The following is a 20,129-nucleotide window of genomic DNA, read 5'->3' on the forward strand; positions in this document are numbered from 1 at the left end:
TCCTCCCTGTGCTAAGGGAGCTGCCAATCAAAAGAACCAGAAAGAAAATACTTTTCTTTTTACTTGCTAGCCAGTCTTCAGACCAAAAGGGAAGAACTTTTCTTAACACTTATGCTATTATGATCAGGCAGAAGGTATGTCATTTGCATAACACTCTTCATCTGCCCAAGGCCATACTTACAAAATGACTAAGGATTTCCTCTTTATATTAAAACTTAGCTAAGGTTTTCACAGAGAAAAACAATGAATTATCAGAAATCCAGAAATTAAGTTTTATGCATTTATGACCCTGAAGCTTACGTTCCTACTGCCAAATGTTTTCTTTTGGTGTTTAAATATCCCACCACATAAAAATTCTTCTATATGGTAGTATTTTTTTCTTGTTAGTGCATTTCTTTTCTATTTTCACCACATATTGTCATTCTATCATTCTCAATGCTAGAATATTAATTTGGTACTGTTGTGCCTAAATATGAGACTCCCCAAAAATAAAGACCGTGTTCTGCAGATCTTCCTGACTATTCACCATGCATGTATAAAGTGAATTTACACTTTATGTTGCACTGAAGTAAAGTCTGAAGGAAAAAAAGAAATAAAAAGAACTAAACAAAAACCAGTTGAAATGAAAACATCCAGAATATCAGATTCTGTCTAATGCCTCTCCTTCACAGCTGGGTAATGTGGCCTGCAATGACACCTCAGTTACTAATGGCAGCAGCAGTAACCAAACCTGATTTCAGGCATGTTTTTTTTCATGTTGAAATTCATATCCCTTTAGTTTTAAAAGGAATGAAAAAGAAAGTATCAGTGACAACAGCTCCCCTTCCAAAGAACTTTACAGTAGCTAGAGGTAGCCTCATTAATGGTAGTCAAAAACTAGAAAAAATATTTTACCATGTTTTATTTAATGAAAAGCTAAATAAATCTTAATTCCTCATCATTTGATAGACAGGAAGCCTGTTTAACATCATTGACATCAATTTTCACAAAAGAAACAGAACTTTCAGATTTTAAAATATAAAGTATATAAAACTCTGTGAAGACACCAATCTGAAAATACAATTTGCCAGATTTGTTGGTATGCTTATAATTGGCAGTACTTCTATAAATGATATCTGCAATATACATAATGCATCCTATTTTATTCTGCCCAGGTGGCCTTTACCTGCAGGGCTATATTGTAAGTGAACAGTCCCTGGGCTCCAAGAGATCTGTCATTGAACTCAGACCTCCATCTGAAGAATTTAAAACTTTTTACTTATGTGCAGAGAATATAAATGAAAACAAAAGGTAAGCCAAATATTTTTAACTTGTCTTTTTTTTCCAGTTTATTTACCAGTCTTTAGGAGACCAGGAACTCTGTAGCTTGGGAAGATCTAGAACAACTTTTCAGTCTGTTTTTACTTTCCCCCCTAGATGTCCCTTTAGCAGTAGCCTTAGCCAAACTGCAGTAAAACATATCCTCTAACATGTGAGTCATCAGTTCTGTTCTTTTCAATGCTGGAAAAACAGCAAGGCTGACTTGAAGAGGTTTGGAAATAAACCTGGATAAGGTGTCTTTCACAATTGTGTGTGGGTGATTATACTGAACACAAAAGCTATGGCACTTCTCATCAGTGAAACTAGAGTGTATATCCTTCTCATTCCCAAGAATTATTGACTTTGATCAATGACAATTGTAATTTAATTAATTTAAGCAAATTGAACAACAGAAACACATTCTGAAGGTAAATTCCCTCACCATAATCCATTCAAATTCCCACATCTGTGGGAATTTTTACCCAAAGCCTATTAATTACACTTTCTAGGCTTTAATTTAATAAACAGAAGACAAAGTTTTTCAGTATGTTGGAAAATTACTGTTAAGCTATATTGCTTTTTTAGCCAACTCCTCCACCTTCTGCATCTCTCCAATCCACTGATTATCAGTACACATAGTAACAGATTTGAATTCCATTTATTAAAGATGTCTCTTAAAGAGCAGAGAAATGCATATGTGACACTTGATCAGGGACAATTGTTGGCCTTTTATTTCTTCTAGGTGGATTACAGCTTTGAAAGCTTCAATTAATAAATGGTTACCCCTACACCAGGCAGTCCAAGATTTCATGAACAGACCACTGGAGGAGACAAGGATGTGAGAAGAAAGCCCTGTTTCTGTTTTGCATTTAAAATTCCATGCTATATCTTTTGAGTCATCTCAAGAGATACTCTAGCAGCAGCTAATCTTTAGCACTGCCATACATTCAGAACTTTTGCAAGCATTAAAAAATAAATGCAAAGCAATGTTGCCTTCTTTGTCACTGTATTTTGTGTTTCTACTTCAACTCAGACCACATATAGAGTCTACTTTACAGCTGTGATGTGACATACATTCCACTTTCATTTTATACTTCCTGCTGCGGTTTATTCATTTTTTTGGGTTTTGGTGGATTTTTTGCAAATGCAGTCTTTGAAAAGTGTTCTGCTTTTTCATCCAGATGATTCATATGTAGGTTTGCCTATAAGTTTCTAGGTGTTGTGGTGCTTGAGACCATCTGGATTTACTGAAGGGTTAGCAGCTACATACTATTGTATGGAATAAATCTGTACATTTTTGTTGTACTATTATACATTCTGTCTTAATTTTATGATTTTTATTTGGTCATCTCCCATCACATTTTTGAACAGAAATCAATTCAAGAATCAAAGGATGCTGTTTCCTCCAAAGCTAGCAGTAAAAGACAGCAGCATAACTCTTCCTATGAATAAATCTGGATATTCAGTTTCCAAGCTTATCAAAACACTAATTCAAGTAAAATTACAAAGTTTAGTTCAAAGATGCACCCAATACAAGCAAAAAAAAAAAAAATTTTCTATCTGTGAAATTGTAATTCTAAAAGCTGTGATACTTGCTTTTTGTATGTTCTTTAGACCTTAAGATTGTTTGAACACACTAGAAACGCAGTTACTCACTTGTTGGTACCATTAGCCTGGAAAATATCAATTGCAATGCAGAAAAAAGTTCAAAAAAAGCAAGTGGTGCTCCTCCAGCCACTACAAATGTATTTTTTTAGGAGACAGATTCATTAGCTTTACATGCTTGAAGCAATAGTACTGCAAAGAATGCTGCTAAACTGTTCAAATTTTTTGCTACTGTGACTTGAGTGATTTATTTTAGAAATAAGAATGCTTAGTTAAACAGTGTAAGAAATTTTTTGAAAACAGGCACCCAACCCTAGATATGTGTTGTGGTTTGAGGGGAAATGAGGTTTTTTTTGGGATGGTGTAGTCACGCTAATCGGTGTCTAGATTTTAATACTGGCACTTGGTTTGTCCACTGAGGGCATGGATACGCCTCTGAGAACACAGGGGGTTAAAAGCTGTGAACTCCCACTGGAAATTTCTTTTGAGTTCCAGTCTGGGACAAGAGCAAACCTCCCCTGTCCAGCTCCGAGCTGGGCGGGGTGGGGGGAGGGGAGCCATGCGGCCGGAGGGAGGTAGGCAAGGCCTGGGCTGAAGGGTGGAGGAGCATTGCACTGCGAGGGCTTCGGGCAGCCATCCCCCATTCCCCCCCCCCGGAGGGAGAGAGAGAGAGCAGGCTGTGCTTGTGATAGTGCGGCTGGAGTGAAAGAGAAGGGGGGGGTGCCCAGCAGGGCAGCCAGCCGTGGGAGTTCATGAACCAAACCGGCAGAGCCTGGGACTTTTAACTCTTCTTGAGACAATAGAAACCTTACAAATGCTGATTCCTCCTAGAGTTAGTGAGATTGAGAGAAGTTGAGAAGAATTCTAAGTAAGAGGAGATGATAGAGTGGCTTTTGGCTGGACTTTTCTTAGATAGCTATAGACAGAACCCTTGAGTTCCTGTGACACAGAGACTGCATCTAGGGGGAGGCAAGGGCTCAGAGCCAGGAGAGTGCGGTGATGTGAAGGTGTGTGAACAGAGACGATGGGTGAGGAGGGTGGTGGTGGTGCCCTCCGTCTTCGGAAAAAAAAAAAGAAGATGATCTCTGTTCAAGAGACCCCTCAACCCCAGGGGGTGAAACATGGGGGGGACAGGTGTCCCAAAAGGAGAGAGACTGTGCTCTTTTTTGGAACTTGACAAAGCATCCTTAAAGGGAAAAACCCTAGAAGCAGCTCTGGTCCATGTGCAGTGGTGAGAGCACTGGACATGGAAGGAAGAGGTCACGATGGCAAAATGTTCTCCGGGCGGTGCCACAGGTGACACAGAAACACGAGAAGTTTCGACTGTTTCCTGGGTGAAGTCTGTGGTGCAAGAGGGACTCCTCTCTTCTCGAAGAATTGAGAATTGATTATCCAAAGGGTGGTAACAGAATTAGGAAATTTGGTGGGGGGAGGAGGAGGAAATTTAGAAGATTTTCATCCTGTGTTCTGTGTGTTTTTCCCTGTAGCTTTAAGTTAATAAAGTTTTTTTCCTTTCAATCATAAGTTAGAGCCTGCTCTGCTCTGTGTCTGATCACATCTCACAGTAAATACCAAGAAAAGAGGTATTCTCATAGAAGCACTAACATTTCGCCAAGCTCAGACCATGACAATATGTTACCACGTTTGCTTTATATAAATCTGCATTCTGAGGTAAAATGCACAACTGTATTTGAAAAAAAGCAGTCATCACAGCCGTATTCTACATTCTACAGTATTTTAAAAATTTTATGTACAGAAACGCAATTTGCGTTTATGCTACAACTCCAAGAATAAACAATAAAACAGCTATGAATTACTTCTTTTTCTTACTCATTTCCACGATGAAGAAAATAACTTGACTTATGGGTCAAGTACAAATGCTGTCTACTTGAGACTAATAACTTTCCCTGGGGAATAGCTATCCATTTCAGAGTGACAGTTCAGAGCTAGGAAGCAGAAAAGCAAACAAAAAAAAAACCAACATATAAAACAAATGCAAACAAATTCAAACACAATAAATGTATTTTCTGTTAGAAACAGTAGTGAGTCCTCAGAAGAGCAATGTAACTATAGAAGGGTATGGAGTACAAATCCTATAAGGAGAAGCTGAGGGAGCTGTAGGTGTTTAGCCTGGAGAAAAGGAGGATTAGGGGGACCTTAATGCATCTCATGTTGCTAGTGAATAGCCGTTCCCAAGAATGTCTCTTTAAGGTAGGAAAGAGAGTAGCAAAAGGGCACCCAGACTGATCATTTTACCCTTCATTAGCCTAAACTTTTAATCCAAATACATTACATATCAGAGGATATGTTATTACTACGCTCAAAGTACAAATAGAAATGATGAAGAAGTTATGGGTAAGTTAAAGAAAGTTAAAAACCACAAAAACCTGGATCTCTTAGGCAGGGAAAAGCTGAGGGATTGGATGAGGTAGTAAGATGGAGAAATTGTAGCAGTTCCATAGCAAAAAAAGACCTTATTCAAAGTCTTATTCAAGGGCAAGCACTTATTCAAGGGCAAACATGGTAGCTATAACCAGAACTAAAGTTACTGGATGGCATGCATGGCGGAATGTAGAATTAATTTCTAATTCTTCTAACAGGTTTGATATTTATTACACAAGTAAGCTTCAACATGCATGATTTCAGTACTATGCAGTCTGTATTTTGTTATTTGGGCTCATTATAATGGACAGCTTTAAGGCCAAATAAATAAAAAACGTGCCTTTATTGACAAGGTAGGGTAAAGCCATAAGCAGAACTGTCACATCCATTCCCTTCCTGGGTAACTGTGCCACAGCACACTGCAATGTGCACATTATACCAGAAAAAATACTTTTCCTCCAGTTTTTACAACATAATGCATGCAGTCTGAGGGCTGAGATATGAAATCTTCAAAATACACCAAATCCAATCTTGACAGTCAAATAGATGGTTTCATTCCTCTCTCTGTTTAAAATTAAACATGTGATCACAAGTTAGGAGCAGGCCTGATGGTGCTTAGCACTTCAAAGTCCCATGTCTGTGGCCGCAGTTTACATGCGGTTGATTACATCTGTGGCTTTAATCCACACTAGGCTAGAACACAATTAATTAGGAGTTGAAACTAATAATAAAAATGTTTGGGTTTAAAATGGGTTAGAAATTGTCCTGGATGCAAACAAATAAAATTGTTTCCTCATTATTTGATCTGTAGTTTATAAAAGGTATTTTAAGAAATTCTCATGTTTAGTAATTTGTCAGCATCAAAGCTCTCAATTTTCTTATATATATAGCTGTTATCCTGTAATAAATCTTTTATCACCTTAATGACACCAAAATCATAAACAAAAGTGCTTGGTTGTTTAAAAAAAGCCAAAAACCTAAAACACTTTCAGTAATACTTATAGCACAAACAGAACACATGTGAACTTGGTGGACCTAAGAAGCATCAGTGTTTTGTTAATAAAAAATGTCCACACACTGGTGTTACACCGCAAGTCAAAGTTTTTTATTTATGCATTCTATCTCCAGTTGCAGGAATAAATGGCAAAAACTGCTGAGCTGTTTTAACCCTCAGGTGTTTGTTACCATTCTCACCTCAGAGACAGATACACATTAAAATGCTACATTTTATGAGCCATAAGAATTGTGCAATAATTCCTCATTTTCTCTAATGAAAAATCACCTGAAAGAGATTGCTGACAGCTTTACCTATATAAGAAAAAAAGTTGGAGAACAGTGGGAAAGATCTGATCAAAGCAAAAACCCTGCCTCCATTCTGGGAAAATGAAGTCTTTTTAGGCCTTCCCGCTGAACTGAGAAAGAAATACACTCCTGGACTGAAAGAACATGAACACTAATTTTTCCAGTCTTAAAGTTATTTCAGTATTGTCAACAGATTTCTATTGTCTTAATGCTTACAATGCTTTGAACAGAAACTCAAGAAAGTAGATTGGAAATCTTTTTGAAGAACCAGGGAAAGAAAGCCCCCCAGAAACTAGACACATCTTAGATAATACAATTGAAAAAACAAAACGAAACAAAACAAAAAGACTAAAAAAAAATCCAAACCAATCAACCAGAAAAAAAAAAAAACATAATAAAATCCCACCAGTGGTATATATTTTTCTATGAGACAGAACAGAATTCTGAGTTTGCCACCAAAGAAATAATAATCAATCCAAATCCAGATTTCTCCAAAGGCCGTGAAAGTTTGGATTTAAAATTTTATTTAAAGCTCTCCTTTGGAATTTAAGTTTTAGTTCCCTTCTAATCTTTTGTTGCAATTCCTTCAAAATAAGTGAAACTGAGGTGAATTACTTCACTGCATTCTCAGGGGCCAGCAAAACTGTGCAATCACTGTATTTTTAGTATCCTGCTTATTGCTCGTTTGCTTGCAATGAAGGCTTTAAAATTATTACGAGGTTTATCTGCTTTCAGGGTTTTCTTTCCACTACCAGGAAAAAGATAACTGTGTTGAAACCAGAATGCTTCCACTAACAGAGTATGATATTGTACTGAGAAGAAATGGGGTCGTGTTCTTGAAAGATGGTTTATTCAGATGGTTTTCCACCCTCCAAATTGAGCTATTTTCCTGCTCTGTTCAGCAGAAAATATGTACAATGTTCTCAGTAGGAAAGCCACAGAGGGTCACCAAGGCATTCTTCAAAGGGATGAGTTATTTAGCTGGAAAGAGTTTGAATCCACAAAAATATTTTTGGGAAGTGCATAACTACCTTTTGTAGCAGGTTTTTGAAGGATAAAGGCACTGAGGTTAGTTTTTTTACCTTCTTTCTACCAGACACTGGAACCTGAACCACTAGCAGCTGAAAGTCATTTAAGTGGGAAATTATTTTTAATTTTTCACAGTTAATCCACTTTTCAAACACAGCAATTATGAGATACACATTAGCAGAAGATGAAATGCTGCAGCACTCTGGGACAGAAATCTGATTAATACCCTGACTTTGCTGATTCATGAGCACATGACCATTTCCTCTGTCAGCACCACAACTCCTCACAAGACAACAGGCTAATTTTATCTAATTTTATTCATTGAAGGGGAAGGACTTTAGCAATGTGACAAACTTCAACACTGTGACAAATCTTATTCAAGATTATCTTCTCAAGGGCAATTTATGCCAACCAAGCCAGATATTTACTAACAAGAAACATGCTGACAGAGTCAGAAAAGACATTCATTTTTCTGGGGAAAAGGAGCTGCTTTGGTCTAAAGTCTTCATCATTTTGGGGAAAGTGTCCTGCTAATGAAAATACACAAGCAAAAAGACCTAAAGTAATTTCTCAATACTGTAGGACAGCTAAAGGTTTTGAAAAATATATTTCATGGGGGGGGGTTCATTTGCATGTTAGATCAGATTAGCTGTAGTAATGTATAATATCATATCTATATTTATCATTTCTAACAGTATTTTCATAATTTTACATTTCTGAGAACATCTTCTGTCTGGCACCATCTGAAAAACATTGTTTTTATTACAGCAAGCTGCAGTTACTGTGATTAGGAAAAATATTTGAAAAAATGAAATAGTAGATTATATATTTCAATAAAAAAATAAATGGCAAAAGGTTTTTACATTTAAAAATAATAAAATATTCAAATATAAATTAATTTCTACATTTCTAAATGGAAATACTTGGAAGGTATTGATTGCACTGTGCTAGATATGACTGCTGGGGATATTTCTCCTCAGAGACACCTTTAGCTCGCAGGCAGTTGCAGCCAGGCACTCGGAATGGGCCCATGCAAAGTAGAAACTCAGTTTACCTCTAGTGGAAAAAGTTCAGGTGATGGTGAAGAGAAAGAGAGCGGGTTCTGCCAGAGAGTTAAATCCAGAGTTTATTCCAGGGTGATACAATTCTGAATCTTGGTAACTACTCCAAGAGACAAGGACCGCATGGCTTCAACGCCTTTTTAGCTCACCTGGAGGTGGGAGGGAGAGGATAGGTGAGCCACCAACCAGGTGGGGGGGGAGGGCCTCAGGGGACAATGACACCTGGACAGGCCAATGACTCCAGGTCTGAAAAGCATCTTTTGAACTTCTGCCAATCACACGATGTCCTTGCTGGAATGTGGAACTTGACAGACAGCACTTAGAGAGAGGGCAGGGGGAAGGCAAGGAGGAAGTAGAGCTTCACGCCACAACAGGAAGGAAGAAAGACATCCTGCAAGAAACTGAAAATGTACTTTCACTTGTCCCAGTTAGGAATGAAAAACAAAATTAAAAATGTGATTACTGAGAAGCAAACTTATTAATATTGAGTCAATACTCAATATACTATATACAATAAATATACAATAGGTATACAATATACAATAAATTGCAGCTTTGTTTTTTTGTTTAAATCTTCTGTTGGATTTGGCCTGGATTTTTCTGTAAATAACACCATTGTTCCACATTCTGAAATAAGACAACATGCAACATTATTTAGGAACTCTATAGCTAAATATTCTTCTTTAAAATAATTTATTTGAATTTTTTTCCTGTAAGGAAATTCGGCATCATGCATGTGTCGGTCAAATCACTCAGAGTGAAAAGACCATTTGCTGGTGGCCCAGTGCAGTTTGTTTGAGTGCTGGAAGCAAGATCCAGAGTGCCCTTGTGCAGCACCACAGGAAAGAGCCAGCACTCCAGCCTGTACTCTGTGTTCCTATGTGAGATAGAGAAACTTCAAGTTATGATTCACAAACAAGTGAATTTTGGTGAAAATTTACCAATGAGATAGACTTCTCTCTGCATAATTAGCAAGGTAATCTGATGAAGGAAACGATTGAAGCAGTGAGAACCACCAGGAAGTAAATTTTCAAGCTCAGTCTTCAAGAATTCAAGAAGCAGTCCTAGACAACGCACTCATTATAATCCACTGTCAAGGAGACAACATGAAAGCTAAAATAATATTAGTAAGAGCTATTGTGCAAAGGTAGAAGAAAAAAATTAACATAAGTAGTCACCAGTAACTAAGTGAAGAGCAGCAGTATACACAGTGACTGACAATCCCTTGGGAAAAGGGGATTCTCAGAAAAAAATCACGGTAGATATAGTAGGGGCAGGGAAATCTAATCCTAGCTTTGTATCTTAGACACAATACAAGCTGGCACTGGTTGGAAATAAGAAGAAATACATATAATCCCAGTGAAATTGGGTTTGAGTCTGCTATGCTTTCATGATGGTAAATACCTATAGCACCAAGGTAGCACAAAACAAGTTTACCTATGTCTGCAACAGTCACTCTGTGCCATGCATTCTGGGTATGTTCACTGCTGCAAAGCTTGTTCATCTTCAGTTACTCTGTTCCATCACTAGGTCATTGCCAATTTCAGTATGACTGAAAAACAACTACAGCATAATCCCAACATTATCAACAAGTTGTAACAACAGAGCACAGAATATGGCCAGATGCTTTTAAAAATCATTCCAAGGACAATTTGTGGGAAGAAATGTAGGCTGCAAATAGGACAGCACTGTTCCTTTGAGCTGATTGCAAGTATGGATTTGAAGGAGTTCCATCCACATCATGGCAGTGTAAACAAGGTAATCCCCCGGAATATATTCAATGCTAAAAAAAGAGTAAGAACAGTCATCTCTCTCCATCAAGCAGGAAGATGGATCAAGGATCTTGATTTCAATCAAGAATTTCAACAAGTGGATGGAGTGGGATCAGCAAGACCCCCCCCCCCCAACACACAAACAAATATGCAGGAATGACAGAAGAGGTAGTGCATGAAGAACTCTTACAGAAAGCTCTATGTGCTGATTTGCTGAGATAACAACTGGTTGCTAAAATTGATGAGAAGGAAAGGCTGCTCTTGAAGACTTTTAAAAGCATGTTCTGACATTCAGATCAGAGTACAGATTAGTAGCAGCTATATATCCTTTTTGTTACAGGGTGCTATGCAGCTTTCATAGGGAACTTACTTGACATCAGGTTTGGAGATAAAATCTCAATACTTGTTATCAGCAACTGAGATCTCTCAGAAGCACACCTCCAGCTTCAGATGCTTCAGATCAGAGGCAAAGGATAAAGAACAGAATTTAAAAAGTCATGTTTTCATGTCATTAGCCTTTCTCCCAATTTGTTGAGTTTTAGTTGTTACAATGAAGCAGATATTGTATTGTAAGACTTTTTAACAGAAAAATATTATTTTCAGGTCCATGTAACAATGATATAAAATATTTTTCTATTTTTATCTGCCACAGTCTTTAGCTGTGAAATTTTATATTTATATATTATTATGTGTATCATACTAGTAATTACAAAATGTAAGTGCTTAACCAGCAGTATAATAGCCTGTAACAACTACTCAGAGCTGCCTCCAAAGAGATAAACTGACTGTGATCCATTAAAAATAGCCAAGTAACAACTCCAAAGAAGCAGTGATTTCTCAACATTAGTGGTAAAAATAAATATACAAAAACTGCTAAATATGGAAACAAGCCTATGGGTCCCCACATCCATGTGTGGACACACAGCATGCTGCCATGCTGACCCTGAGGCTGCTCCAGACAAGCTGATTTAGAACTCCAGGGCAGCTTCACTGGGTGTCTGCAGTGCTGTGGCTGGGCTATGAGGTGACAAGCTCATTCAGGTGTGTCTCAGTTGAGGTGTGTTGCACATGCAGGCTTTTCACCAAGTTGGCTGAGGCTTAACAGTCTGGGATATCTAAGCTCCTGTTGATATAAAATGGAAGTTTGCAAACTTCCCCGTGCAGCACATTATAGCCACTATGTATGCAAAATATACTTCTGGTTAACAGAAAGAATGGTGGTTTCCTTTAAAAGTTTGAGTTGCTGCATCTAGAAATAATAAAATAGAATAAAATAGAAAAGAAAACTCTTTCAGAAGAAAAATTGAGCGCAGTACAGGTAGTAAGCCTGCTACTGGAGAATTGCAGTGCCAACAGAAAGTAAAAAGAAAACTTGTTAGCAAAAACAATTTCTTCAGCAGTCAATGTACATTAGGGTATGTACAGTATGTGTATTACTGTCCTATTTTTTGGATCCTCATGAGGAAGAAGAGATGAAGAGCAACACAAAGTAAGTATAAATACATTTAGAATTTATTTCTGGATAAACAAAGTTATCACTGTGACAACATATGGAGCACTAAAAGACAAAGAAAGAATAGGTGAAAAGAGTAAATTATTTAAAATCTTGGAAGGACTGATAAAGACATAGTCTGATGCATCTGTATCCCAGTTTATCCCATAAGTTGTTTAGCTTGAGGTTGCACTAATGTTAAATAAAATATTTGTAGTCAGCATTATATATGAACATGTATACAGACACTCTGGAAGGATTGTATTGCTTGTCACTGCTTTTAATTTTATCCAGATGGCCCTAGACCCTGTGGGACTAAACTGTTGTTTACTGTCTAGAAGATAGACATGGTTTTCTCTGGAGATAACTTCTTAGAAAGAGCCTTTTGACCAAATGGAAAGTCTCTACCAAGAAACTCTTAAGGGAACAGTTTAAAGATCTCCATACTACTGAGGATAAAAATTTATAATACAAAGCCAGGCCTCTCCTAACTAAAGGCATGCCTTTTTTTTGGTTTCAAGTTTTTCTCCCCTCATTTATTTGCTTAGAGTGCCAAACTGGCATTTTTACAAAAGCATTGAACCCTAGAAATTTTGGTTCAGAGGGGAGCAAATGGGTAGATGGAAGTGCTTATGGGAAGTTTTTCTTCTCTTGTACTCTTGTTCCTTTGCAGCTTCAGTCTAGTTGATGGATCGGTGGAAGAACAACGACTCAGAAGAAATATCTATACATATCCACAGTGTGTAGCTGCTTGACCTTAAAATCTGCAAGTGGCACTGCAATGAAAAAGAAAGTTCTTGCATAGTAGGAGGTAAAATAAAGGGGGTACTGGGGATGGTCACTGGAGGAATATTCAATGGTGACAAGTGATGCACTGCAATTGATCAAGATCACACAAAGAGAAATACAGTTTCTGATCCCATGATATTCACTAAAATCCCACAATTTTTCTGCTCTACCCTCTGGGATAGTTTGTTGTTGTTGTTGTTTTAACTGTGGAAAGAGACACACTACTTTTGCTTTCCTCTCCACATAACCTTTCTTCCTATTACTGTTTCTCTTGCAAGAGAAAAATTAGAAAGCATTAAGCACTAAATCATACTGTAAAATCACTTATTCCTAAACAAATAAAACACATCTATGGGACTTTTTTTTTTTTTTCCAAAATTTTAACCACCAGCCTCTAACATTCTTCTCTTAAGCATTCAGGAAAAGGATTCCTCAGAGAATAAAACCCCTTCAAATCAATTATGGTACCTCTACAATATATGCCAGAGAGGTAGCATAGAAAATGCTTATGTGTTACTGATGTAAATGCAGATTGTAAGACAGGAACAAATAACTTCATGCAGCAAAAGCAGCTCAACTCAGCTACAAACTAAAACTAAAATTCCTGATGGTATGCACAAAGTTCTAGAGAAACAGTTTCACAGGGATTATACATATCTGAACACATACTGTGCACAGACAACCTCACACTCAGCTTTGAGAGTGAAACTGCAACTCAGGCTTTATAACCATTAAAACAAAACAACAGTCTGTCAGCTTCAAAGAGTACAATGGATTTGCTAGGGGTTATGCAAAGAAGCAAAGGTATCTTTCAGATGCAATAAGATGTCTTTCAGCAAGTCAGCTTCAAGTTTCCAGTCTTCTGACCCCAGCAGCATCTCCACCACCTTTGCCTTCAGTGTCTCAGTAGGGGAACAACAAACTGCTCTGGCCCTGTGAGCAGTAAGAGCAAGCAAGAAAGTGTGACGAGGCAGCAATCATTTGTGGACTTCATGTAACAACTTCATTAGAGCCAGGCTTAAAATTGTTCATTCCTCCCTGATCTCTTTTTAATCAAACAGCCAATGGTGACATTGTAAGGAGGGCTGCAAACACACGTTGTGCAGTTGCTTTGCTGACCAGCTGATGGAACTGTCAAAACCAAAAGCATGAAATAAGAACTGGAGTTTTAACAGCTTTATATCTTTGGTGTACTAAGAGTAGAAAAGGTTGACACTGCAACAGCCTTCAGTAATGCACAACAGATTCACAAGCCCAGATTAATGTATTTTCCGTGACTCCTGTTGCCCCTGCACATAAGATCCAATAGAAAAGGGAGAGGGAGGAAACCCAAAAAAACTAAGTACAGAGACTACAGGGAAAGAAAATTAAAAGGAAGAGTTCCTTGAAGAAAATTAATTTTAAGGGTTTCATTGATGGTTTGGATTTGACAGACACAGGCAGCTATCCAGGCCTAAGGGACTGCACAAGAAAAAGCACCAGCCAGAGACTGTAGAGAGACAAAGAAAGGAGATAAAACAGGAAGGAGCATGACAAGCAGAAACAAACCAGGGAAGAGAAGGAAAACAGTAGTAAATGGGGAATTTTTTGAGTACAGCAAGACAGTGAAGTGTGATGCCAATGAAGAAACACAAGAAAGTGGTGGTGTAGGCTAAACTACAGTCTCTAATGTCCCTCAGCCAAGCTGCTACTTCATAGGACTGAGGGAGCAAGGCTGGCAGAAATGCAAAGTAAACAAATAACATTATAACTCATTATAACTGTATGCACAGCACAGACATCTTTAAAAGTTTTGGCAGCGATAGGGAGAGGAATAGTGTGTTTTGACAGATTGTCCTTGCTGAGGGAAACTGTCATGTTTGTCTAATAGTGGGTACCATTAAAACCTGAAAACTGACAACATAGAAAGTGTCTTCAAACCTTCCTCTGTAAAGCAAGTCTGGAAAAATAGCAGTTAAAACTCTAACCTATTTAACCTAATTCGGTTAGCTAAATAGTACCTCAGTCAACAAATTTTTGAGTTCTTCTTTCATCTTCCATATGCCCTTGGAGTGTCATTGTGAATTTATGAAGATGACAGCAGGTTATGTGTTACAGAACAGCCGTTTATTGCAGAAAACTGTTGTCAACAAGTCTGGTAAAAGCATCTGGCTTGCTCTGCAGAGAAGCATTATTCCCAGTCATTCTTATCTTTAAATCATGTCTCTGTACACTCAATGTTTACCCACAGCAATTACCAACAAATGCTTAACTGTGATACCTCAGATCTACAGATTATCTGTAGTGCTGCCTCAATGCCCAGAGGTCTCTCTTATAACAAATAATTTGTATTGTGTTTTTTGTGGTCTGTCTTTTGTGTTTTTGTTTGTCTGCCTCTCTCTTTGAGGGTTTAACACAAGAATAACCTCCTTTAGAGAAGTAAACAGAAAGAGAAATGAAAATAGTTTCTACATCTGTCATGTGACCAGAAAACTTCTCTTGCCCTCTCTAAAATTTTATACCAAAGAGCCAATGCAGTTGCTTTATATATTCAGCTATTTATATACCTTTCTAGGTATTTTTTTAGTTAGATACCTTTTCTTAAAAATGACAGAAAACAGTGGATCTGAACTTCACAGTGAAGACAAAACCAAGTTAGTGAACTTCACGAAAGCCATGCTATGCACTTTGGTGATAGGCAACATGTTACTTTCCATCTTGCAACCAGAAAACCTAGACTGTAATCAGGGAACACTCCCTAGTCAGCCTTCTGCAAAATAAATCAGATATAAAATCCCAAACATCAAAGCAAAGAGACTTTGTTGGTGTCATGTAGGAGAAATGGCAGTGTTACAAGAAGCTGAACATGAAACTAGGCCAAAAGCACCTATCCTTCATGTGTAGCTCAAAATGCACACAGCATTGCCTTGCTACTGAATGTTTCTTGAGATTCATGCTCCATGCCTCTGACCTCATACTATAGAGCTACGACATTCCTGTACACTTTCCAGAGTAAGGTTTGATTTCACTTACCATTCAGATTTCACTTACCATTCTGGCAACTACATACGTAATTATCAGAAACATAGAAAAGAAAAATCTCTGTAATCATAACCCAAAATGCAAAGCAGTGAGCCTCTTCCACAATGTTTTGAAATCAAACCTCTGTTACATGTCCTTTTCAAATGTTACCCTCTTTACCAGCAAATGTAATGAGTTCTGCCTAGCTTAGCTGGTGTCTCACCTTAGATTTGGATTTGTATCTATTTGTATAGATAGAAAACACTGGAGGTTTCCTGATATCAATGTTGTGACAGCAAATTTAAAATTTCCTTTCCATTGAAGCAGGGGTTAGATAAGGCAGTATATCTTATATACATAGCCCAGAAATATATAATTGATTTTTTGGTCTTCAAATCAGACACAATATATACTTAAATTGACATACTTTTAATACATCCTGATTAAAACTTTCAGGCAGTATTTCCTTTACAACTTTGCTTTACTAGCCATATACACATAATTTAATTAAGTTTGTCTGAACTTTTTTTTTTAATGCGTGATTCAAGTAGCATATACAAAACCAAAATTGAAACAGGAAATGATTAAACACCTCCTTTTCAAAAAAGGATCTTCAATTTACATATCTCCTTATCACATCAGAACATATTTGTACAACAGCATCATCAGTGATAACAGCAGACGTTTGGAAGGAGTAGTGTTTGTTTATTAACAGCTCTTGCAAAATCAAAGGAGGATAATTCCTACCAGATTGTTTGCTTCTGGAATGTACTGAGCTGATGACCACTACTTTTCTCATATTCATGTTCTTGCCAAATAAGCAATGACTATTTTAAAGATATCTGTGGCAAGCACTTAGAGTCAGATTTACAGGAGTGCTGAATATCTATCCCAGCAGGAATCAACAGGACCTGCAGGCATTTGGCTCTCTAACAAGGAGATCTATAAACTTCAATACTTTTTGCACAGTACTACTTTAACATGCTAAAAGAGATCACAATTTCTACTACATTGTAAGCAGTTTTCTATTATCGTATGTTATTTTCTGTTTTGGCGTGGTATATGTGGTTTCCAAAAAGCTGAATTTGCTACAGTTAATATAAGGAATATAAATGCATAGAGTCTGTTTATATATATTTTTAATAGATACACAAAATAATGAAAAAAGGACCATAAATATTAGCAATCCTGATGGAGTATAAATATACTTCATGAAAAGTTTAATAATCTTATACCCAAAGCTTTGTTTATTCTCAGAAAATCTAGGAAACTGAAATAAATTAAACATAGATCCTAACCAAAGCTGAACTAGCAGTATTGTGAATACAGTGCTTACCCTTTTAGGTATGAATTCTGAATAGTGACTTGAGATATGCTACTGTTAGTCAGTATAGCCAAGTCTGTTTGACAGACCTTTTTCAATTGTGAAATGTTGCTCTTTGTGGAGAAACAGCAGTAAAAATGTCATGCACAAATATATTCATACCTGAGGGAACAGAGATACTAAAATGCAATGTGAATTTGTTATTGCAATGGATGGGTATCAGGTACTTGTGCAGACAATAAGGAGCAATATTGAAGCCAAATCTCTGAAGGAAGAATGGGATGTTAAATCCATTGCTTAATATTTTTTCTATTCTTGACCAAAAGAGAAAAGATTTCAGTTATGAAGACCATAATTACACACCTCATAGCCCTGATATTTATCTATCACTCAGGTCCTATGAGAGTTATTACTGCAGGTTTCATAAAGCCTTCCATTCCTTTCTGCTGAAATTTTATTTCATCCTTCTTTTTCTGTTTATTGCTATGACTGAAGGATATATACAAGACCATATGTTTGCATAAAATCTATCCTTGAGTACCTGTAGGCAGAGTCAAGCTGAATAGATAGGAATTAAATCTGGAGGTAAAGGGATTATATTCTGAGGAAATCGATATTTCATATGGATATGCCCTTGGGCTTTGTAGCTATTATTTTGGGACTGCATATAAAATAGATCCTACACAATGTATTCACATTTAATTCCCAAATGCTTTGCGAAAAAATTCCAATCAGGAATCTAGACAGGTTGTCATTGTCCTTCCCAGGCAGGCTACGTCATGCATTACACCCAGATAGAGTGATCTTTGCCAAATCCTTCTCCACTGCTATCTCTTCTGAGATCCAAATTATGTCAGTTTGAAGCAATAAAAAGATGATACAAATATCTGTGAGCTCCACATTCTTCAGGTCTCATATAGATTTATCCCAGTCATTTCAAGTGTGTTTAAAGGGGTTTAAGTACATACCTCTATCAACAGGAAAAGAAAAATTATCTAAGTCCAAAGGAAACATATTTATTTGATTATTTCTACTTTTCATTATTTTTATCTATTTTTAAGGTATATAACCTAAACAGCACAGGAAACAGTAATAATCTGAGCACAGAAAGGCATATGACCACAGATCAGTTTATTAGCAGAGTAGTGAAGAGAATCCTAGAGCATAGGATTTTTTGCAGCTGACTTAGAGAAAGATTTTTCAACCAAACTTCTAAATTCCAAAGTTCATGAATTTAACTTTAAAAGGAAAAAAATATATTCTAGATGTTTTGATTCAAAAATGAAATTGAAAAAAAGAACTTATATTTCAATTTTTCAGCTTGAAGTTCAGTATTTAATTTATAAAATATTTAAATGTTATTAAAAACATTTAAGAAATATTATCCAAGGTTAAGATTTAATTCAAGTAAGACTTTGTTTTTGTCTGGGCTGTGAAAGGTAAATAAAGATCAGCCCTCTAACTGGATGCCACAGGAAGCAATTTATATCCAGAGTACACAGTAGTCAATGAATCTCACACTCAGCTTTCTGTTTAAAATCTGAGAATGTGCCCTTAAGATTATATTTCAACTCTTCATCTCATTAGCTGCTACACTGGACTTTGATTTAAATCAGATAGGAAAACCTCTGTTGTTAGAATCCTAATGGAACAAGACAATCCCTATTTAAACATTTACAGGCAATAAGGAGTGCCTATTAAAAAGCTTTGTGTTGGTTTAATGCCTTACCCCAAATCATAGTAAATGTTCAAGACTTTTTGCAAAGACTTTTATACAAACAGATAAAATTTCTGAAGATATTACTTTAAGCAGTTTTTAGGCTTTCCACCTAAAAGTACTGCACGTCTGAACCTAGCTATTTAGATGGCATTCATTATTATTTATTTTGCTGTGGTTCTGTCTGCAGCTCACACCCACATCTCCCATGTCCAGCAGTCATGCAAACCAGGGATCTATGTGCTCTGTGCTCATCTCAAACTCAGGTTCACCAAATATCTCCAGAAGAGATGTTTTTATGTTTTATCCTTTCTTTCCTCTCCCATATTTTCTGTAAATTCTTCAAACACTTTCTTCTGTTTTTAGAAATTCTCTACTATTCCCAAATGGCAAGCCCCCTGCCAGGGCTCAAAGTTGGGACTCAGCTTTCTCTGTTTTCCTCCACTTAATATTCATTCACATGTCATGAACTCTGTATGCTTCATTGCCAGCACAACAAAAAGGAAGCTTTCAATGAAGAAAGGTAAGCATAAGTTTTCTGTAAGTTAAAAATGGGACTATTTGGATTTCTAGCAATAACTAGGAATGATTTTAGGAGGCATACTGCAAAGATACAGTTTTTTGTACCTATGACTCTGTCACCCACATAGTCTTGCAGAAATCATAAAACTTTGTGTGGGAATCCACAAAATCAGATGGTTTTGGAAAAGCTGCAAAAGGCAGGCCTCAGAGACAACAGAACTGTGATTAGAGTAAGCAGTAGCCATGAGATAGGTCAGCAGAAAAATTATTGAAAAAGTAGAAAAGTGAGGACAAATAGAACAATGGTCTCTGTATTAACGTTCGTCTAGGATAACTCCCTAAGCTGTAGAAAAGTTTATCTAGCAAGATATTAGGAAGTTTGAAGCTTAATAATGGAGCTCTGTGCATAGTGTTTTAAGGCTTACAAGCAGGCATTGTATTCTAAATAAGCAAGCATTGTTTTAACCAAAGGTACATGTGCTTATAGCAGTTGGATGGAACCACCGTCAATATGCTTTTGCTTTGTGTGATTGGTCAAAAATGTTATAAAGTAAGTTGTAACATCAAGTTCTTTGTCTGCTGCCTGGGATGTGAGCTGCTGGCATCTTCCCATTGTCGTAACCATGTAATGAGACTGATGCTGAAAAAAAAAACAGCTCAAGGTACGTTCCACAGCAGTCCCATTCTGTTTGTGATTTGTAAATAAACCCCTGGCCAGTGATACTTTGCAAAAGAGTTGTGAAGAAGCATGGTGGAGAGATTACTACAGTATCTACAGTGGGGACAACCTAATTGCACTATTGCAGTTCAGGGCTTGAAGTAACATGTTCTCCTA

General features: G+C 37.1%; 1 protein-coding gene across 1 annotated transcript in view; it reads left to right on the plus strand.

Moving 5' to 3' along the window:
- Window positions 1-2,974, plus strand: part of LOC132341555 (uncharacterized) — a 43,732-nt gene extending 40,758 nt beyond the window's left edge. Inside the window, exons 11-12 of the mRNA XM_059873208.1 lie at window positions 1,155-1,290; window positions 2,042-2,974. Coding sequence (XP_059729191.1) covers window positions 1,155-1,290; window positions 2,042-2,141 — 236 coding nt within the window. The 3' untranslated portion in view covers window positions 2,142-2,974. The remainder of the gene's footprint in view (window positions 1-1,154; window positions 1,291-2,041) is intronic.
- Window positions 2,975-20,129: the final 17,155 nt, after the last annotated feature.

Source organism: Haemorhous mexicanus, chromosome Z, assembly GCF_027477595.1.
Source record: "Haemorhous mexicanus isolate bHaeMex1 chromosome Z, bHaeMex1.pri, whole genome shotgun sequence".
Taxonomy (NCBI): domain Eukaryota; kingdom Metazoa; phylum Chordata; class Aves; order Passeriformes; family Fringillidae; genus Haemorhous; species Haemorhous mexicanus.